The sequence below is a fragment of the Sciurus vulgaris genome (assembly GCF_902686455.1).
Source record: "Sciurus vulgaris genome assembly, chromosome: 6".
In the NCBI taxonomy this organism is placed as follows: domain Eukaryota; kingdom Metazoa; phylum Chordata; class Mammalia; order Rodentia; family Sciuridae; genus Sciurus; species Sciurus vulgaris.
The window spans coordinates 118,886,713-118,910,329 of NC_136466.1; the positions used below are offsets into that span (position 1 = coordinate 118,886,713).

Sequence of the window (23,617 nt, forward strand, 5' to 3'; positions counted from 1 at the left end):
GTGACATTTCTCAGCAGCCTTTTAGCCTTAAGGGAGACAGCTTTTGTAGCATTCACATTCAAATTCAAGATTTAAATAGCTGCTTTGGGTTAAGGTACTCATAACCTAATCACTTCACCTCTAAACCTTCTTACATTGTCTCAGACATGAGTTTTGGGGGGATACCTGATATCTAAACTGTAACAAGGAGAGAGGTAGAAATAATCAGGTGATAGTGGAGCTAAATCTTAAAGAAAAGACAAAAAAAGGTAGACCAAAAATAAAAAAGAGTAAGCACATTCCAGACTAAAGGAAAACTGGAGGTGTAGTTACTACTATGAGAAGGCATGAGTGGATGCAAGGAAACTTGACATCTTCAGAAAATATAAATAAAAAGGAACATCGGAACTAACATCCATAGTTTTGTCCATTCACAAATATACTTGCAGAAATATGATATACAGTAAATATTTTATTTTGATAAGGTGCAAATTTGAATTATGAACAATACAAGACTAGTGCATTGACATCTACAAAAGGTAATTCCTGAGATATCGAGGTGGCAGAGTGATTGCTGATATTTATAAGGACTAGGGAAAAGTTTTCATGTAAAAATGAATTTAGTTTTTTTTTTCATTTTTTTTTATTATTTCCTTTTAGCTATACATATTAGGGTTCATTTTGACATAATTTGACATAATTATACAATCATGGATATTTAGCCATGAATATTCCTATTCAGTCCCCAGTACTTCCCCTTTCCCTCTCGACCTCCCTCCCCTTTTTCCTCCCTCTACTCTACTGATCTCTCTGCTATTTATTTATGGCTTTTCTTAAATTAGTACCTTGTGTATATACATGATAGTAAGAGTCACTGTGGTATATTCATATATGTACATAAGAAAGTTAGGTCAGAATTCATTCCATGGTTCTTCCCTTTTCCTGTCCCTCCTCCCTCTTCCTCAATCCCCTTCCTCTACACCACTGATCTCCTATTTTCATGGAAATGAAATTAGTTTTGACATCTGATATGGAGACATTTCCAAAAGCTGCTCAGAATGAGGGATAAGAATTCAGAAAAAATATTCGCCCTTAATCCAAGGGTTTAGAATACTGGTATAAAGGTGGGGGTAACTGAATCAAGAGTATCAACTAGATCACTTAAGGATACAGTAAAGAGCAAGAAAAATATCCTAGTGACTTGAGAGGCTGAGGCAGGAAGATCACAAGTTCAAAGCCAGGCTCAGCGATTTAGCAAGGCCCTAAGCAACTCTGCAAGACCCTGTCTCAAAATAAAAAATAAAAAAAATTTTAAAAAGGGGTCTGGGGATGTGGCTCAGTGATTAACCACCCCTGGGTTCAATCCCTAATACCAAAAAAGAAGGAAAGAAAAACTATAACCAAATTATTTCTTATATATGCCCATTTTAATTTAGTTTTTTTTAAATGACCCTTGAACTTTTTTTAAAGATGGATAGAATACCTTTATTTTATTGATTTTTATGTGGTGCTGAGGATCGAAGAACTCAGTGTCTCACATGTGCAAGGCAAGCACTCTACCACAGAGTCACAACCCCAGCCCCATAATTTAGTTTTAATGCAAGGAGTATAAGTTGAGTTTTAAGACAAGGAGTATAGAGTGCTTATATGTAGCCAACATTTGTCTTCTAAAACCATGCTCACTAACAAAAGAAGCACAGAGGTAAAGTAAAAAACAAGGATAAAAATAATGGGCTTTTAAGTTAATGCTATTAGTGTTGGTTTAAAAAAAAAAAAAAGGTAACTATGTCAAGCAACTAAGGCAGTATCAAGTAATTAAGTTTTGATTACTATGATAAAGATTTGAATCTAGGTCTTAGGGCTAATTAATGTTCAAGGAAGGAAGACATAGAAGAACCTTTAGGAGTAAAATCCCTCTGAAATGATTTTCTTGGTGCACATATACCTGAACCCACTCCAAACAATGGCAAGACACTGCAGGCCTTTCAGCAACTAGTTTTGTGATAAAAGTGAAATACAGGAAAACCACAGTTAGAGGCCTATAGGTAGGACTGGTAGAGTAAAACACAAAGAGACAATGTATAATTTAAAGACAATGTATAATTTAAAGATTTTATAGTTGGACCTGAGTTCAATTCCTAGCTATAGCTACTTACCACTTATGTGACTTTGATCAAATTATAACCTTATGAGGTAATAATAATACCATTCAAAGGGCTAGGATGAGAATTAATGAAGAAAAAATATATGCAAGTAACAATGAAATGAAAGTAAGTTGGTCTGTGACAATTTACTATGAAAATGGTAATAATCATTATCATCTAGCAAACCAAACAACTAGCAATTAAAATGTGAATCACGGAGGAGTTAGTGTGAGGGTTAGGGTTAGGGTTAGGGAGGGGGGCACAAATGGAGGAAGAAAGGACTGTTTAGAGGGAAAAGAAGGGTGGGAGGGGTGGGGGGAAGGGAAAAAATAGAATGAATCAAACAACATTACCATATGTAAATTTATGATTATACAAATGGTATGCCTTTAACCCATGTACAAACAGACAAACAACACGTATCCCATTTGTTTACAATAAAAAAAAAAAAAAATGTGAATCACAAAGTTGAACCATTTAAAAAACTTCAGGTCTAGTTTTAACTGACAGAAAAATGCTAATATCAAAAATAAAGAAATAAAAAAGTCAACAATTTTAAGAAGACAAATTAATTCAGAGTGACCACAAATTATTTTACAAAGCATTCAAGGTAGACTTACTGAGTGTGTATCATGTAAAACGTACTGTTCCAGATACAGCAGAAGCAGGAGATACAAAAATGATTAAGAAATAAATTCTAATATCTTTAATAATTCATAAGAAAGGATAAATTAAAGATTACCTGACTAACTCGATTTACTTCCTCCTCTTCTTCCTCAGCTTCTTCTCCAAATGAAAGTAAACTAAAATTTCTAGTCGAAAGAGTAAAAAGAGAATAAAAAAGAGAAAATTAGAAAAAGTTAAAACTCATAAATATTGTTTTTAAATCAACAGAACAGAATTTGCAAGAAGAAATACATCTTTTTAAAGAACACAATATTACTTAGTCTTCAGCAGAAGTATCCTAAGAATCTATAATTTTCAGTAAAGGCTTTGGCCTCAGACCACTGATATTACATGTATTATACTGATGAGCAAAAATCCATCCAGAGCATTACTAAATGTACTGAGTACAATATGAAAGAAAAATTTTTTGCTGTTTATCAAAACTAGTAGCAAAATGGTGATTTCTGAAAAACTAATAAATCTATGGACCCAAGAATACTACAAATGGGTAGCAATAAATCTTGTATTTGGCAAAGTATATCTTAATATTTTTAAATTAATAAGGTACGTAAAATTGTCAGATTATATGTGTGTGTGTGTGTGTGTGTGTGTGTGTGTGCGCCCAAGAGGAGGAAAAAACTAAGTTTGTCTACTCTGATCCTTCTCATTAAAATCTAAATGTAAGTAGTGACAACCACATCGTCCCTAACATTACAGGTTATGAATACAAACAAAACAATATAAAACACACAAAAACACCCTTTACAGATTGTTGTCAAGATAATATTAGTGATGAAAGACTATATATGAATACAGTGACAATGACCTTTCATCCAGAGATAAGGTAGTCAAAATAAAAGAATCAAAGAATAAAAGAAAATCCAATATATAGCCATGAAAGAAGTTATACTGTCTCAACTGCTTATTAAAGTGCCTGGTCCATGTCTGACAGTTTCTAAAAGCAATTTAGTTTACTTTATTTTGTAGGATATTAAGGAAAGAAACTAATATGTACTGAACACATACAGGGTATCTTCACATAGCTCTTTCCATTTAATCTTCACAACAACCAGATGCTGTAGTTATAAAAGCTCCATTTTTACATGATGAGGTAACTGAGCTCATAAAGATTAATAAACTTCAATTCTTATCAAATTTGTTTCATGGAATTAAAAACAGAATTGTCTGAATCTAACATTCATAAGTACAATAAAATCCCTAAAAAGAATGTTATAGTTCAGCAAAGGAGCAGGTTGAAATCTAACTCTGCACTATCTACTTTAATAAAACATAATAATGTAAAGAGTATTAATGTAATGGAATTTATTTTAAAAAGAAATTTCTATTTTTGGAGAAACTATCTTCAGTAAATAACCCAGAATACTGAATCTAGAATAGTATTTTTAAAACATTTATAATAAGATTGTTTTTAACAGCACCTAAAAGAGGAGTGAAAAAGTTAAAAGATATTACATAATCATATATTGATTACAAATAAAATTCTTTATATCTCCAAATTCTTTACACTAAGCATATATTGATTTAAAAACAAGCAAAAATATTTCTCAGCTTATTTATATAAATTATTGGTATAGTGAACACAAAATATTTATGTATTTATTAACAGATTTTATGTGGACATCTGAAATGATCCATTTTTAGCTTAAGTTAAATCACTATAATGTACTTAAATACAAGAAATGCCCATTTAAAAGAAGTCATACATATACTTATATTATGATATCCCCCTGATTCAAATGGGTCTTTCTTTTGCTAGTAAACAATTATTACAAAAAGAAATAGAAACTAAATAAATTAGTGTTGCTTTTCCTAGTTGAAGAAAAACCTTTCTACTATGATTACTTTGTGCCTTTGGGTTTCAATTTCTTTACTTCCTCTTCTGGTTTCTCCTTTTTGGGCTTTTTAATTTCCCTTGGAATGATGTCATCAAAAGGATTAAACAAAACCTATGAAAAGAAATATATTGAAAATCTTATTCTATTTTTTAAAATTTCACTCAAAAAGCAATATTTAATTGCATGACAGTGTTATCCTCCCCATAAATACTATTAGCATAGTGATAGACATACTACTCAAAGTGCTTCTACTTATATGGTCTCACTGGATCCTCCCAAGAACCCTATGTGCTATTAGGTAAAGGATACTCTCCCTTATCTCGATTGCACAAAAGGAAAAATACTTTGGAAAATGTAAATGACACACAGTAAGAGAGACAAACTCAGGTGTTTTGACTCCAAATCAAATGCTTTTAAGGGCCTTACTCTCTCCATAAAAGATAATTCTTATAGTAACTATGAAGTCATTTCCTTGGGTTAAAATAAATCTAACTCCTCCAACTTTCCAACATGAGTTGAGCTCTTCATTCATTGGACTATCATATAAAGTTTCATCTTTGAATTTAAAAGCTTTAATTTGAAAATTTCTTAATCAGAAATTGTGCCTAAATACATAAATGAGTTATATTTAGTATAAAACCTTCATCTAATAGTTAAAACATGCAAATAGTCAGTTCCTCTTAAATGGCAAGTTAAGTCCTATATCTCATAATAATCATGCTCCTACCTCACAACTTTTGATTTTGTGTGGATTACGTGGTCTTTCGTCATCATCGATGTCTACCTCTGTGAGGCGCAGCATGTTATATACTGTATCCCCTGTAACCTAATAAAAATATAAAATGTAATTACAAATATATTTATTTATTCTTTGAATTAGGGGACTTCTCAAATACTTTGTAAATAGTTAAAAGAGAATTTCAGGGACTGGGGTTGTAACTTAGTGCCTAACATGTGTGAGGTACTGGGTTCAAGCCTCAGCATCACATAAAAATAAATAAATAAAACAAGGTATTGTGTCTATCTACAACTAAAAAAAAAAAAAATATATATATATATATAAAATTTATAAAATATAAACATATATTTTGAAGAGAATTTCATATTATTCCATAAGACTATATGTATGAAATATCATGCAAATAAGGTAACTTCATTTTAAGGGGGAAAAGCACAGATGGGTTCAATCTGTCAATAGGTTTTTTGATAAATTTCCAATATACACTTAGGATCAGTTTTTACCAAAATAAAAAACAATGCCAAATTACCTCCTTACTGAATGACAACTTTTCATTCAAACATCATAAACAAAACTAGACTTTAGAGTAAGAGGGTAAATAAATAATAACAATGTGATAAGTGCTATGCAGACATCTCATTTGATCCACACAAACACGTAACAAATAAGAATTATTCTACATTTACAAAAACTGAGTATCAAAGAAGTTATAGAGTCAACTGTAGTGGCTTTTCCAACTTATAACCACTTTGCTATATATTGTCTGTATGTGTAAATTATATAATACCATTTGTAAAAGATGGCACAGAATGATAATTTAAAAATCATTTTATTATACACTCTTATTTGTAAAAACTCATATGGAGAAAAAAAATCTATGGTCATTAGATTGGGAGTGACTGGAAAGAATAGACTAATGCATATTTTCTAAACATGCAACAAAAAAATTAGGCAACAAATTACATTTCATGATTTTAATGTGACTCCTTTAATTCAACATTTCTCAAGATTTTAAGAGTTTTTCAATTGTACTGTTTGTTCTTCCCTCTTTTGTCATCACAAAATCCAGTTTTGCTAGGATTTGAGAAAACAATTCTTACTAAACCAGTAGAGGGAGCTGAAAAGCTAGAGCTATCTAATAAGACTAAAAATTAAAACAAATAAGAATATATTTGTGAGAATACAGAAGAATTATAGAAGAAAAATTTCAGAATCCCTATTTATTGGGAATTATAAGAAATTTAATTGAAAGGACAAGTTCTGATGATATTAAATGTGAGTGGAATTAAATTAGTACCATTCAAACTAACATTTCCAATAAAAACTTTCGATGTCAACACAACTTCCATTTTAACTGAAGGAAATTAAAAGTAACACTAATAAAATAAAATTTAAACTAGTAAGTGTTATTACATGACTCTTTTTTCAATGCTGGGGATAGAATCCAGGCCCTTCACTTACATGCCTCTTAAGAACTCTACCACTGAGCTACACCTCAGTCCCTAAGTATCTTTCTAAAAATGTAAAAACACTGTTGGCTAAATGGCATGGTAGCTGATACCATTAGTATGATTTTAAGGATAGAAAACATTAAATACGTAACAGATGACTGACTTGAAACATGATAAAGAATTCACATCTTTCAAGGTTCATTGTAATAGCTACATATTTCATCATTTTGGAAAATAAATAAATAAATTCAGGGAATATTTCCATAAAGGCAGCTGTTAGATAAGTTCATCATATCTGTCACAGAAGCCTAAAGAATCACATGAAACCAAAAAACAAATCACAGATTTAAAACAGGACACTAACCTTTCCAAAGATGGTATGCTTATTGTTGAGTTCATCTGCTCGACCCAATGTAAAGAAAAACTGGCTGCCATTATCATGAGGACCAGCATTTGCCATGGCAACCAGTCCTCTCCGATTAAAACGCAACCGTGAGTGAAATTCATCCTGAAGCATAAAAAAGATTCAGTGAATGTTCTCAGTTACAAGAGCCTTCATATTCAGTTATGCAGTTAACCAGCAAGGTCTCAAAGAATATCTAATAAAAAAAATCTATTTAACTGATTTTCAAGTATAATCAAATCTAATATTTACTATTCAATGTTCTTAAACTTGAATTCACTAGCCTGTGTCTTCTAAATATTCTCAGCCATAAATACAGCCTATTTTGTGGAAAGTTGCCTACTTACACATAGAGCAAAAGGAACTCATTAAAAGAGAAATAGATTTCTAAGATTCAATTCCTTATTCTCATCCTTCAAAGTTATTCAAAACTTTTAAAACCTATTATTTCTCCAAGAAATTCAGCTTTGAACCATTGTGAAGTCTTCAACTATTGCTCCTCCTAAACTCTTTTAAATGTCAAGAAATAATTCCTTTCTTCTTGTTTTTTGATTCAAAGAATCTACCATGATTGTACTAATGTGATTTTACTGTGTTTTTTAAAGTCCTAAGTTCAATGTTCTCTGACCTGGTACCGAACCCATTTGCCAGTTTTCAAAACAGCAGGTACAAGCGTTTCTAAGGTGGTTTTCCTATGTTTACAGGACTACTTAACAGATTCCTTAATCTATGAATTAACAGAATTTGCATCCAGACCTGATACTGGAATCATTTATTATATGCCCATGTTATATAATCAATGCTTTTAACAAAATAAGTTATTTTTCCATAATAAATAATCCTTAAGCAATCTGAACTGAATGTATCATAATTCTGAATACTGTGTTAAAAATAATTGAAAAACCTGAAAGTAACAAAGCAAAGATTTCAAGTTAGGAAAGAACTGTCAAAAGAGCTATTTTATGACACCAAATAATAGAATAAAGGAATGCTTCCTACAAGAATGTAGGCTCTAAAATCATGAGACATTTCACCTTGGTAAAATATAATAGTATTAACAGCGACATCTGAGATTTTTTTTCTTACTAATCATTCACATTTTCTAAGGCCATTATCTGGAAATTAAAGCAAATGATTCAACTGTTTTTCTCAAGAATCATACTGTGACCCAGTAAAAACTGAAAGGAGACTCCAGATACTCTCTCCCTTTAGAACAAATACAAAGTTCTTCATAAACTCCCCTATTTAAGAACTATCAATTCTTACTCTCTCAAAGGACTTAATGTTGGTACCATCATACTAATAATGAACACAGTTTTTAGCTTTTTACTTGAACCCTCTACTGTTCCTTACTTTGTTCTGTTTTGCGATGCTAGGAATCAATCCCTGTCTCTTGTACTTGCTAGGCAAGCATTCTACCAAGGAATTACACCCACGATCCCTTAATTTATTTAGTATGATATTAATTCTTTTTCTTCTTAGATCTGTGTTGACAATAAAGAAATCTCTGACTTATTCTTAACTAATATACCTTTTTATAAGCTTTCTTATATTGCTGCTTCTTGTGATTTTTCCACTGTGGCATGCATTCTGTGTTATTCTATTGTGTATAATTAAAAATAAATTCTGCTAAGGGAAACTGAATTGTATCCCCTCAAAAATTTTACAATGAAGCCCTAATCTCTAATGTGATTACATTTGGGCCTGTGAGGAGGCAGTAAAGGTTAGATGAGGTCCTAAGGACAAGTCCCTAACCCAACAGCGTTCATGTCCTTATAAGAAAAGGAAGAAGGCACCAGAGATTACCATCTCTTCCCTATGTGAAGACCTCAGAGTAGGAAAGCCAAAAACAAACCAGGGAGAGACCTCACCAGGAACCAAACTGGCAGACACAATGACCTTGGACTTCCTAACCCCCAGTACTGTCAGAAACAAATTCCTGTTGTTTAAGTCACCCAGTCTATGGTATTTGGGGTATAGCAGCCTAAGCAAACTACTCTAGATTCCCAAGTGCTTAAATAAAATGTTTTAAAATAAAATAGCACATGCAATATTCAAAAAAATGCTTTACCCCATAGAGATGCAGAGATTAGACAAAGTCAGACATCAAAAACTACTCTTTGTAGCCTTTTTTATGAATCACATTGTTTCCACTACCATGTTTAGTTCTACCTGAACTCAATCTAATATAAAAACTTGTAATAAGACAACTTAGAAAGAATATTTGATAGGTAAGTGTTGCTTTTATCCTCGTATAATTCTAGATGACAGAGAGTTGGTTTTGTATACTAATGTGAAAAGATTTTTCTTCTTGTGGAGCACAATCATTTTCAGTTAAACAATCCAAGCTGACCTGCAAAAGTAATAACAATGATATTAGTAATTCAGTCTTACTTTGAATGGGGCTCCATAGATAGACTCTCCGCCAGTCCCTGTGCCAGTAGGATCTCCCCCTTGGACTATGAAACCAGGAACAACTCTATGAAAAATGGTGTTGTCATAATAAGCTGAAAAAAAAGTTTTAAAATAATTTATCCATTTCTAAAATTAAGTGTATGTATGGTTATCAAAATTAATATGCCACTAGAGTCACAAGATTTATTTTCCAGAATGTTAAATAGGCTTCCAAACCAAAACTTTTCTTTCCTATTTCTTATAAAATATTTACTTTTCTAAACAGCACATACTTCAACAGAAACCTTGGTGGTGGTTATTTTGTTGTTATTTCCAGGATTCTCTCAAACTCTGGATTATTGTTTTCAGAATAAAAATTAGAGGTTTGGTATACATCAGTGGCTCTTAACTGGGAGGTGGAGGAGCAGCAATTTTGTGTCTGAGGGGACATTTGTTTACATCTTGAAATATTTTGGGTTATCACAACTGGGGGATACTACTGGCATCTAGTGAGTGAAGAGTAGGAATACTGCTCAGCATCCTGTATTGTAAGGGCCAATCCCCATAAAAAATGTCAATAGTGCTAAGGCTGAGAAACCATAGTAGAAAATATCTTATTTCCTGCTTCTTCTTCTCCCAATAGAAAATTAATTTATCAATATGCAAACAATATACAAACCCAATATGTCAAAATTACTTACTGATTATAGATCTAGCACAATCAATTCAATCTCTTCAAGAAACTTTCAAAATGAACATTAACATATTTTTGAGTCCCATTAAAGACTCATTCAACGATTGAAAGAAATTATATATAAATACAAAATTTTTGAAGTCCCAAACATACAAAAGATACCATATATGATCTCCTATAGCACTTATTATCAGGAACCTAGAATGGAGGAGAAAGAAGTTAAGTAAGGGAAGGCAGAAGCAAGGCAACTCAGTGAGGCAAAGCACAAACAAAGACTTTGGCAGCGGGTGGCAAGAATTAGGGTTTAACATAATTAAGAGAGTTTATATTAAGAAGTAGCAAACAATGAACAACATGCATAAGAAAAGATGCTCAACATCATTAGTCATTACGGAAATACAAAACTACAATGAGATACCACTTTTTACTCACTAAGATAGCTATTATTTTTTAAAAATCTTGGAAAGTGTTGGTGAGGGTGTAGAAGAACTGAATCTCTCATACACTGCTGGTAAAAAACACTTGTAAAAACACAAAATTAAGCATATAATGATCCAGCAGTTTCAGTCTAGCTATATACATCCAAAAGGATTGTACACATTCAAATACTTGTACACAAATGTTTACTGTAGCACTGTTCAAAATAGTCAACAGGTAGAAACAACTCAAATGTCTACCAAAGGATGAATGGATAGAAAAAATGTGTAATATAACCAAACACAAAAGGTCACATTTGTATGATTCCATTTATATGAAATATTTAGAATAGGTAAATCCAGAAATGAAAGACAGATTGGTGACTGATAGGGAATTTGAAGGGAGGGGAGAATAGGAAGTGAATGCTTAATGGGTAGAGTTTTCTGTTAACTGAGTGAACTTAATGCCCCTGAATTGTACACTTCCAAATGGCTAATTCTGGGTATAAAAATTTCACCTCAGTTTAAAAAAATTTATTTTAAAAGAATTTATTTAAATTTATTTAAAAAGAATTTATTTTATCTCACTTAAGTTAATTTTGTACTTAATTAGGTAATTACAAGAGAAAAATACAGGTAGAGTATATACTTAGCCCTGAAGGAGTGCTGAATTTTAAAAAAGCTATTACTATTGTAAAGACAACAAGCAAGCAGCAACAGAGGTAGAAGTGCAGACAATTATTGATTGCACTTATGATTCAATCACAGGTTGAGGGTTGCAAAACACGGATAAAGCACAGTCCCCTGAAGATTACACCAAGCTGTAGAACTATCTAATACCAGTTTTCTTATCATACATGATGGTAAATTTCATTATTATTTAAATCATCATGAGTTGAATCTTCTATTACTTGCAAATGAAAACAACAACTCATTCAATGAAAAATATTAGGTATCTACTGTGGTACAACTACTGACATAATTTACCTATTGTAAAAGTACCTATTACACTGGCTTGCAAAGCACTTGCAAGATACAACTGCATATGAAATCTTATCTTAAAAATGTAATCTGTAATCAACCAATTATATCCAGTACAGAGTACATTGGAAGTAGAAAGGAATACCAGCTGACTTTTTTCAGTCCTTCATCCAGTAAGCAGTTGTAGGGCCATTTTCACAAGAGGTCCTCTGGGAGACAAGTTCTGTTTGATAACAAATAGAAACTATACAAACCAAGAAGTCTAGAAGTTATCTGTAACAGCCTATGTAACCATTTTGTCACTTAGACTAATGCTGTATTAGCAATCAGGAGTTCTGGGACTTGCCTTTTGCTAGTAGTGCAACCTTAGAAACTATTTTCTCATCATAAAACTAACAATGCAAATTAATTTTACAGTGTTGTTCTAAAGATTAAATAAGGTCATGTGAAACCGACCTATAAATTTTCAAGTTCGACACAACTGTGAGGTCAAACTTTAATATTTACACTCAAATTCTACAAACTCATATTCAAATCAGAAAATTAAATTTACCCTAGTATATATAATAAAAATGAAAATATTCCTTTAGATCTATAACATACAGTCAACAAACATTTTTTCAATACATGATCAGATTTGCTTTTCCAAAGATTAAACTGCCAGCAGAGAATGGATTAGAAGGAGACAACTTGGAGAGAGAGAGACAGAGAGCGAGTGTGCACATTATTGTCCCAGGTTAAAACATTTAAAAAGCAGGATCTAGAAGACCCATATACATATCACAGGGGAGAGAAGGGGGAGATAAAAGAGGTCTTTATTACTTGTGTTTTCAAAGTTTAAATTATGCCATCCTATTCTTTTCTCCTTACTTCCTATTAAGTCTTTCATGATGTCAGCTTTTTCTTTTGAGATTTTCTTTATAATTTTCCCAATCATATTTCTGTAGACTGAATAAAATTATATTATGTATGCAAATTAGTATGAATTTCTATAATCTTTACACCATAATTTTGTGTTATATTATGGCTGTAATTTCTAATTTCCACAAATTTCTCATATCTAATATTTCTACTTCCCTATAACTTATTAATAACTGCCACTAAACTATGAATTTAAAATTTTACTGAAGCAAATCATGTATTATAATAGAGTTTGCATTTTCCACAGTTTATTTTCTTCTTATTTTTATGCATCATACTCATAAGGTTTTGAATAAAGATTATTTCATCATGCATGTTCATAATATCCTACTGAATGTTATCTACTACTGAAAAAAGAAAGTTAAATGAATCTCAAATATGAAACAGAGTTCCTATGTTTCTGCTGTAATTCTACTTTTTCTCTTTATAGTATTTATTTCTGTCTGTCCAATGTATGGGTATTATGGATACATCTTGACTAATTTATGTTTCTAGTCCAAATACATATAGGAATATAAATTTTTGTTGTTTTAATTTTTTTTGTTTTGTGTTTAATTTTGCATATTTTTGTAACTGATAATCTTTTTATATCTAAAGTTCATTTTGACCAGTCTGCTCTATTTACTTTAGCCTCTCTAGTATTTTTTATATACATTTTAGTTTTATTAAAAACTTTTTTTATAACATGTAGCATGTTAAAATACATACTTACATTTATCACTTCTAAATAATCAATAGGCTGCTGTTATTGGAAGTAGGAGCTAAAAATAACTGAAGGCTATATCATGAAGAGACAAGGCTGAAGTAAAATTGTAGTAAAAGAAGGAATATTTGTATAAATTAATTTTATTCCTTCCTCACACTTCAGATAACTAATGAAATTATAAAAGGTATCCATTATAATAACTTTTTGACCTAACAAATTACACTCACTATTAATGTTGACCTAACTATACTACAAAGACCAAAAATCCAAGACTAAGTTTGTATAATGGTAGATCGTTTGTTTTTGGAAATGTTGTGATTTTCCCTTTAATGGTTTTAGATTAAACCATGCTTTTCTCTCTCTTTCTTTTATTTATTTATTTTTGGGGGTTTATACTGATTTGAGTGTTATAAAAGATCAAGGAACATTATGACTTGTTTAGATCACAGAATTAAAGATTTAAAAGAATCAAACCGGGGTTTTCTGATTTATATTTTTAAAAGCTTGACTTTACTCACTTGTGAGTATCTTTGTTTCAAATCAGTCTTCTTGGGCTTCTTGTTAGCCTTTCCAATAACAATTCAATTTTTATCTGCTAAATTAAGAGAATTATTCTGGTTATTTTTCTTACTATTTTTCTATTCTTTTTTCTTTCTCCTTGTATTCTTATAAATTGGAGAATGATTTCTTTTTTTTTTTTTTTTGCTGCTGTAATTGAGCTTCATCATCATCCAACTTAAAAACCTCGTTATTTTTCTTCATTGTCATTTTATATCCAGATATTTTCTGTTTCTTCCATTTACCTGGTTATGGTTTGCAATTTGCCATTTTTCTTTTTAATGTTTTTGTAATTTAACTCTCCTCCTGTAAAATTTGAGCTTTTTATTCTTCAAAACTTCTTACCAGAAACAAGTCTGACTTTTCTGTGTCTCATGTGCTTCTTAGCTTTGTTGACAGTTATTTGAGGTCTCTCTAACTAAACTACCTGTCTGACTCTATTTCCTTCCTGCCTGCCATAACAATTATTAATAATGGTTTGTGCAGATGTCTTCTTTCTCTCTCTTCTCTTCTTCTTCTCCCCCCGCCTCTTTCAATTTTTTTTTTTTTAATTTCTTAAATCTTCCCCTGGTATTTATCTATTTGGAGAGTTCTCACTATACCATACTACTAGATACTGTGGATTCTCTTTTACATCTTGATTCTGACCAAAAATGCTATTTTCTGATACCTTAAAAAATGTTTTCTCTAAAAATCAGATTTAACTTAGGAGGACTATGATTTTCCACCATTGAAGATATTCAAAACCATATGCAATGTATTTTAAGAACCAACAAGAAGTTCTAAAAACATTTGGGATGTTTAGTTTCATAAGAAAATATTGTGTAGTGAATGTAAATGAATGTAATGTATTTTAAAAAGAAAAGTCATCACCTTATGACTCAAATCTTAAAAAGTAGACATTGAGAATAACATTAGTGAATGCTAGAGAGACTCTGGAAAAACTAGAATTTTGAACAGACATTAAAAACAGGTACACTTAAAAAAATGAAAAGAGAAAACACTTCTTAAAAAAAAGGAGAACCAGTATGAGGATATCTATGAAAGTACAAGTAGAAAGGAAATGTTCGGGAAATAAAGGTAATAGGCAGGGAGCAGTGGCACAAGCTTATAATCCCAGTTGCTCAGGAGGCTGAGGCAGGAGGATCAAGAGTTCAAAGCCAGCCTCAGTAACATTGAGGAGTTAAGCAACTCAGTGAGATCCCATCTCTAAATAAAATACAAAAAAGGGCTGGGGATATGGCTCATATGGGGATATGAGTGCCCCTGAGTTCAATCTTTATACCCCCCAAAATATTAATCAATAAAAAATAAAGGTAATAGTTGACTGAAACCATGTAGTTAATGTAATTAGAAATAAAATTAGAAAGCTAGGAAGCCACACTGAGGATTCAAATATCAGATGAATAAATAGAAGAAAAAGAAAATTAAAGATAAGTCAGGAAGACCAGATAACAGGCAACTGCAGTCATGAAGATCAAAGTCAAGGTAATCTGGGGAAAACTCTGGTAAATTTGGTCTTTGATTAATTTAGTTGCAGCTGACATTGGAAAGTTCCGGAAGAAAAGTCCATTAAGTAATCTATAAACTGGTTCTAAGAAGGGAAGAAATGGCTGGAGTTCTAATTGTGACAGTCATTTCCATGAAAGTAATAACAGAAAAGTGAAGACAATAGAGAACTAGAGACAATCTTAGGGAATATGTATATTTAGAGTATGAAAGAAAGAAAAAATGATCAAAGTTTTATTTTGCTGAAATAAATTTCTGTTAAAACTACATAGATTCATTTTGGAGAAAGCTGTTATTGCCTCTATTTTCTGACACACAGCTCAAGACCATATCACTCATATCAATATGCACTACTTATTACCACTATCTAACACCAGTCTTCAATGTTATAAAAAATACGCTGCAGTTTATTTTTAAATTAACTAAAATTTCTTGAGTTATAATTACCTTCCAAACAAAGCTGAATGAAATTTCTGCAAGCTTTAGGTGCTTCTTTTGACCATAACTCTATGTCAATATCTCCAGCTGTAGTTTTCAATAAAACCTGCAGGAGGAATAACATTTTATTATCATTTGTCTGATAATTAGTTGAACTGCTGTTCAACTTGCAGCATTCACCAACGAGTTTCCAATTTTAGAAGAAATAGTAGAAACTTTGCTTGACTTGTATTGTTATACTAAGCAAAATGTCAAATATGTACTGGAAGCCACTGTGCATTTAGATCTCTCAAAATACCATTTTCAGGAAGTTTAGGATTAAGAAAAATAGTATATACTTTTTTTTAATCACAGAAAATAATTCATTTAAAGATGATAACACAAACTTTTTATAATTGTTTCTTATTATATCACTTCTAATAAAATTGGTGAATTAAATTAAGAAATTTAAAAGCAGACCACTTAAATGATATCATAATTTTATAATTACTCATTTATAATTGCTTTTACTCTACTTTTTAATTTTCTACTCATAATTTACAAAATAATATTCTTAATCTCATTCTGATTGAGACTAAAATGGTATGTCTTAAAAGTCACCACCTACGGTAAGTAGCTTCCTTTCCACTAGCTTATGACAGTGGTTACTCCTAGGTGAAACAACCAGAACCCCTACTGAGTCGACAGGAGGCAATAGCTTATAACTGACTTAGTAAAAACCACAAGTAACAACAATAACCAAAAAAAAAATGTTAAACCCTAAGTTTGAAAACTATGGCACCCATCTTTTTCCTTTTTTGCCCCCAATAACCAAACTTCATCAATATCAATAAATGTAGCCACCACAATCATTCAGAATGTTCTTAGAAATAAAGAACATGCAGTGTGCATTATTTAAAAAAAAAACTGATTCTAACAGGAAGTCACTATCATTGATAGAAGTCACACTTCTTTTTTTTTTTTTCCTAAAATTCCTGCATTAGTTTCCACATATACACTTCTTTGGTAATGGAGGAAGCTTACAAACCATTCAATTAAGCCCCTGCCTTGTAGGGATGCCTGAGGATTATAAATTGCCCAAGTCAGAAAGCTGAGCCAGAAAAGCAAGAACAGTATTTCAATCTCCTCTCTCTATTCAGTGCATTTTTGCTACCACTACCTTTCAATTTCTGTTTCAGAAGCTCGGAAAATGCTGCCATGAATTTTTATAACATTGATGAATTCATTAAATCTTTCTGGGCTTCTACAAGCTACATAGTTCCCCTACAAGTACTCTTCAGTAACCACGAGAATGGGAGAAATGAAAATATCTACACTGAGGTAGATTTTTAAATAGTTTCCTTAACTGTTAAGTAAATATAAAAGAATTAGAAATGCAAACATACACAATTTTCTTAATCTATTTGGTACCAAACAGGGAATATTTGTTGAAAGTTTCCCATGTATCAGACTCTAGGCCAGACACTTTGGATATCTTATTCCATTAAATTCTGACCAAACAAAGTAGGTATCATTAATCCCATTTTACAGTGAATAAGTTAAGTCAAAGGCTGTCTGACTATAAAGAATATGCTTTTCCTATATCATCATACTGCCTCCAAAAAATTCTCCATATTTTCTATACTATACTGAAAAAAAAAAAAAAAAAAAAAAAAGTCCTACTAGAACCCTGCCATATGTCTCAAAAGAAATCCTGGGATTGCCAGGGTCACACCTGATTTGAATAGAAAAAAATGCCTAAGTCAAAAGCAATCATATGTTGACTATGTGGAAAGTAAGACTTTCTAACATGGCTTGGCATGAAACAGTGCCCAAGAGATAATCTATAGTGGATAGTGACAAACCAACCCAAATTCATTCTCACTCCCCTGGAAAATAAACACTAAGCTACAAATGGGGAGAGTGGATAACTCCTTCTAACTGAGAATGGATCTGGAACAACACTACGCAATGCCTTTTGATTTTTCCACTATGCCTGATGCACATCCAAATCTTTGTAGTACACCTAAAAAGACAATAGCCTCCCCTACTTCATTATCCTTTTACATACCTAAAATGAAGCACTATTGTTAAAGAGAAATTTAGACATGTTTTCTTTACTTTGCAACTCTAAAGCAATGAATTCCAAATTTTTTTGTCAGTGTGCAAACTGATTAACAAAAAAAATTTTAAAAACTGACACAGTAGTACTGCAATCCCAGTTACTGAGGCGGGAAGATGGCAAATTCAAGGCCAGCCTGGGGCAATTTAGCAAAAAACTGCCTCCAAATAAAATAAGTGAAAAGTGCTGGGAATGTAACTTAGAGGTATAATACCCCTGGGTTCAGTCCCTAGTATGTGAAAGAAAGAGAGAGAGAGAGAGAAAGTGGGTGTGGAGGGAAAGTAAAGCCTTAGAGCTCACATCCAAAATTTAAATATATTTAGTACTCTATTGCTAATATATATGGTATTAAACAAATCAAATAAAATAAATTTTATAAGATCACATAAACAGTATTTTAAAATAATTATTATTTTAATTTATTACTGGTATACTGAATCTATTTTTATAATAATTTATGAAGATAAAATCCACATACCAAACATTTCACCCTTTTAAACAATTCAGTGGTTTTTACTATATTCACAATGCTGTGCAACCACTGCCATTAATTTCATAACATTTCATCACCCTAAAAAGAAACCTTATACCTATTATCAATCACTCCCCATCTCCCTCTACCTTTACACCCTGGCAACAATAATCTACTTTCTATCTGCATGCACTTGCCAATTGAACATTGCATATAAATGGAATCATACAATATGTGCCCCTGTGTTCTGGCTTTTTTCACTTAGTGTAATGTTGCTTTCAAATTATAGAGGCCTATTTTCTTGTTCTACATACTTAATTTTCAAACACCTTGAAAACCTAGTTAAGAATATGAAAAGGTCAGATGTGGCAGCACATGCCTATAAGCCCAGTAACTCAGGAGGCTAAGGCAGAAGTATCACAAGTTGGAGGCCAGCCTCAGCAACTTAATGAGACCCTCAGCAGTTTAGGGAGATTGTCTCAAAATAAAAAGGACTAGTGATGTGACTCAATGGTGAAGCACCGCTGGGTTCAATCTCCAGTATTCTCCCCCTCAACAAAAAGAGAGAGAGATTAAATATTGGCTTCTATACTCCTAGTGATAAACATTTGAAAGCAATATATATTTTAAAATTCACCATTAACAGTAATAAACAGAAATGCATATTTCAAAATAATCTTGATAATAACTTCATAATTACATCTAAATTTTTACAGACTTCCCATACTGAGGCATCAGCTCTACCATTTTCTCATGATTTGATTATATTTATACTAACATTATCTTCAATATGAAATTTGTGAGGTTTGTAAATCCATTTAGCCAGTCATTAAGATAAATCACATCATGATACAAAAAAGTGCCTGAACAAGTTTATATATTTTAATATATAAAATATTACATTTAAACAAATAAAAGAGAAGATAAATACAAGTAGATGTAGATCCTAGGATGTATGTACATATGATTGCTACTCTAAAAAAACAAACCAATGAATATCATCCTTCCCACCATAGGCCACCCAATATCAAAGATCACACTTCCACTTACTAGCTTTCTCACCTTGGACAAGGTATCTAACATGTCTATGACTCAATTTGCCCATCTATAAACAGGAATGATATCTTCATAGATCTGCTGCAGGATGAAAAGAGCTACCATACAGGCTGCTTAGAGTAGTACCTCACAAATAAACGCTCAAAAAATGGTAGCCATAATTACAAAGAATATAAATAATGATAAACGTTGGTGAGGATGTGGGGAGAAAAGTACTCTCATACATGCTGGTAGGACTGCAAATTGGTGTAAACACTATGGAAAGCAGGATGGAGATTCCTCAGAACACTTGAAGGGAACCACCATTTGATCCAGTTACCCGACTCCTCCATCTATCCCAAAAGACTTAAAATCAGCATACTACAGTGATGCAGTCACATCAATGCTTATAGCAGCTCAATTCATAGTAGCCAAGCTATGGAACCAACCTAGGTGTCCTTCAACAGATGAATGGATAAAGAAATGTGGTACATATATACAATGGAATATTATTCAGTCATTAAAGAAGAATGGAATTATGGCATTTGCTAGTAAATAGATGGAACTGGAAAATATCATGCGAAGTGAAATAAGTCAGTCCAAAAAAACCAAAGGCTGAATGTTCTCTCTGATATATGGATGCTAACCCACAACAAGGGAAGGTGGAGAAGGGAAGAGTAGAAGTCCACTGGATAAAACAAAGGGGAATGAAGAGAAGGGCAGGGGAGGGGGGAATAGGAGGGACAGTTGAATTAATCTAACTTTCCTATCCTTGTATTTGAATACAAGACCAGGATAACTCCACATCATGTACAATCACAAGAATAGGATCCTAATTAGATTAAGTTATACTCCAGGTATATATAATATGCCAAAACATTCTGCTGCCATGTGTATCTAAAAAGAACAAATAAAATAAAAAAGATAGCCATTATATTCTAATTATTATTCATAAACAAATAGATATGTTTTTTTTGCTCCAGGCAATTTATACCTAGCAATAAGAATGTACATATGGTGGGGCTACCTTGCTTACCTAGTCTCTTAATGGTCTCATTTGATATATCTACTGAATTAATAAAGAAGGCTCATGACTTCCTCCTTTGGCCATGACTACTTCGTTGGGACTTCAGTGGCTCTTTTTCTTAAAGGACCCAAATAAGATGTTGGCAATTTAGATTATGTGATCATAGTACACAGAAATTTCAATCTCAATGGATTACCTTATGCTTAAGAAAATCTCTGTCAAGCGCTACATTTCTGTGCCTTATTTTTAGGAACTAAGGCTAGAGCATAACATAGCAAAACGACACACTTGTGGACAACATCCAAGGGTCAACCACTGCCATCATGTATCAATCATTTTCTAAGTTGATACCATGTTCTTTGAAGGGAGGAATTTTGTCCCATTTATTCTAAATATCTCTGTATATTTTCAATATCTAATGTACCATTAGAAAGTAAAGGCACTAAACATTCATTGAGCATACTTTAAATTATTAAATCTACTTTACATTCTTTCTAGGCCCAAATCCTTGCCAAGCTCTCTACAGAACTTTGAAGCTTCAATCTCTTCAATCATTTTTTGTGCTGGAAAAAATTCCAAATGAATTTTGGAGGAAAAACTTGGGTGAGGCATGCCTTATGTTCTCTTTCATCCCATTTATCTTCAGAAGACAAGCTGTATTCATCACAACTTGTAATTACACATTTATTTGCATAATTATTTGTTCAACATATATTTCATTCAACTGACTCCATAACAGGTATGATGCTGTTTTATTTTTTCAGAACATCTCTCAAACCTAATATAAAGCCTGTCGTGTGCTAAGTGCTCAATAAAGATTTATAATGTACACTTATCAAAGCTTTCATCCACATGACCATTTCAAACTATCCTCTAGAATAAAGCAACTAAATCTACCTTCAGTGAACAACGTATAACTTCACTTTTTTTTATTTATTTTTTTTTGGTGGTGCCGGGGATTGAACCCAGGTCCTTGTGCATGTGAGGCAAGCACTCTACCAGCTATATCCCTAGCCCCTAACAATATACTTCAAACTCACTGATACTTAGTATGTTTCAGAAGTTAAGAGAAATGTCGTATTAATTCCCATTCACTCTTACAGTAATATCTGAACTCCTACTATGTGTCAAGCACTGTTCTAGATTCTTGTCTCTGCACTTAACAGTGTTTGCATTCTACACAGAAAGGTACAAAGGAGGATACAATAAACAAATAATAGATACTGTAGAAAATACCATAAAGAGGTTAAGAAGGCCAGGGATACTGGGATGAAGGGCATGACTGAGGTTTGCAATTTCACAGAAAACAGATAAGAAAGGCCTTCTGGCTAAGGTTGACATCTGAGCAGGTAAAAGAGCACACTGGAAAGAGGAATAACAAATGTGAAGAAGGCCCTGCCTGGCAAGACAGGCAATCTAGTCAGTCTCTACCAGTGTTTATCATCTGGTGTTAACACTGCCCCCAAGAAACCTTTGGAAATAGAAGAAGGTAGGTATTTTGAGTTTTCACATTGATGTGAAGCGGTGTGGGGTGGGACTGGAGATTAGAAAGGGATGCTCACCTATAATGCCCAGGAAAAGTTCAAACAGCAAAGAAGTGTTCTATCCCAAATACAAACTAAATTTTTTTTGCTGGGAATTATAGCATTTTTGTTTTTACCTTCAAATTGCCCTGATTACATTACCAAATTTCAATGAATAAAATATTGTATAAGTGATTTGTGATAAAATTACACAACGGAATTGTATTTTATATAACTGTAGTTTTATCTTAATTCAACAGGGTGCAGGGATTGAATCCAGTGTCTTGTGCATGATAGGTTAACCCTTATCAATGAGCAACATCCCCAGCCCCTCAACCACATACTTTCAATACCACTATATTTACCATTTTGCTGGTTTATCACATTTCATATGTGATATGGACTAGGTCTCAGTTCCAGAACTCAGGTGACATATTTCACAATTGCCTCCTTTGCCTCAAACTGTACATGAACACCCTGGATGGGAAGTGACATGGCTTGGACATCAAATCTATCAGGAAATCCTTTCCCATTCTAATGTGGTAACATTCCGCATTTTCTCTGACTGACAATTACTTCGTTTTAAGACCAGCCCAATAGATATCTCCTCCATGATTCTTTTCCCAACATTCCCAGTTGCTTACTCCTAAATTACTGTCATAGCAACAAAATCTTTCCAAAAGCACATCTATCAGACATACCATAGAATTTTCTTTACTTGCCTGACTCTCAAAGTAAATTATAAGCTATCCTATGGTAACAGGTAGATCTTATCAATCCACGTTGTACAGTGCTGGTGCCTAGCAAGTGTTCAATAAACGATTACAGAGAGAATGGAGAATGACTGATCTACAAGTTAAGCTAAGAATACATCAAACTCAAAATTATACTTTAAAAAACCGGAGACGCTAGAAGACGCCTGAGTGAGTTGGGGTAAAGCAGGAATCAGGGCCAGAAAGCAGACAGATGGAGACATCTTCACTTTGGGACTTTTTCAAGTCTATGCTGAGAAGTGCCAACTTCAATTTTTGAAGCAACACCGACCACAGGCAGGCAAAGGAACAACACTTCTATGGTCTCCTTCAACCCTAAGATCCCTGAACTCCGCTATCGGGCAGACCTCATTCGAGGACCCCTGGAACCATAGGTGAGGCTCTCACCTTCCCGTTTGTTGGAGGCTCCTGGATGTAGATGTTGCTCATTCTGCTCAGTGCTCAGGAATCTGCTCCTTAGTGGGGACGCCAGCGGACGGCCAGTCACTAAATCCGGACGCCTATCAGTACACGATCCCTAAGTTGTGTTGCCAGGGAAAGTTCCACTCGGTCACTATCACGCAGACAGCGACAGCGAACACTATCTCGCCTCCAAACTAGCCCCTCACGGACGCCGCCATGTTGCTCCTGGACCGGAGCACCGCTAACCGTAAGAGGGGGGACTCCTGTGTTCTCCAAACAACAAAACATGATTACGAACCTGTTATACCTTAATGTAAGTTCAACATCATTATTTGCAACAATATAAAAAGTAACAATCTGTAAGTCCTAGGTGTTCCCTTCACGAGTGTGCAGGTCACACTCACTCCCCGAAGCTAGCAGTAATGGTTC

General features: G+C 33.0%; 1 protein-coding gene across 2 annotated transcripts in view; it reads right to left on the minus strand.

The window, feature by feature from the left end:
* CWC27 (CWC27 spliceosome associated cyclophilin) overlaps nucleotides 1-23,438 on the minus strand; it is a 249,148-nt gene extending 225,710 nt beyond the window's left edge. The window contains exons 1-7 of one of the 2 annotated variants that reach the window (XM_079144877.1): nucleotides 23,174-23,438; nucleotides 15,865-15,961; nucleotides 9,633-9,745; nucleotides 7,200-7,343; nucleotides 5,373-5,471; nucleotides 4,653-4,756; nucleotides 2,866-2,935 (exon numbers count right to left, since the gene is read on the minus strand). In XM_079144877.1, coding sequence (XP_079001003.1) covers nucleotides 2,866-2,935; nucleotides 4,653-4,756; nucleotides 5,373-5,471; nucleotides 7,200-7,343; nucleotides 9,633-9,745; nucleotides 15,865-15,961; nucleotides 23,174-23,215 — 669 coding nt within the window. In that variant the 5' untranslated portion in view covers nucleotides 23,216-23,438. The remainder of the gene's footprint in view (nucleotides 1-2,865; nucleotides 2,936-4,652; nucleotides 4,757-5,372; nucleotides 5,472-7,199; nucleotides 7,344-9,632; nucleotides 9,746-15,864; nucleotides 15,962-23,173) is intronic. The other variant, XM_079144878.1, reaches the window with a different exon arrangement.
* Between the last annotated feature and the right edge of the window lie 179 nt (nucleotides 23,439-23,617).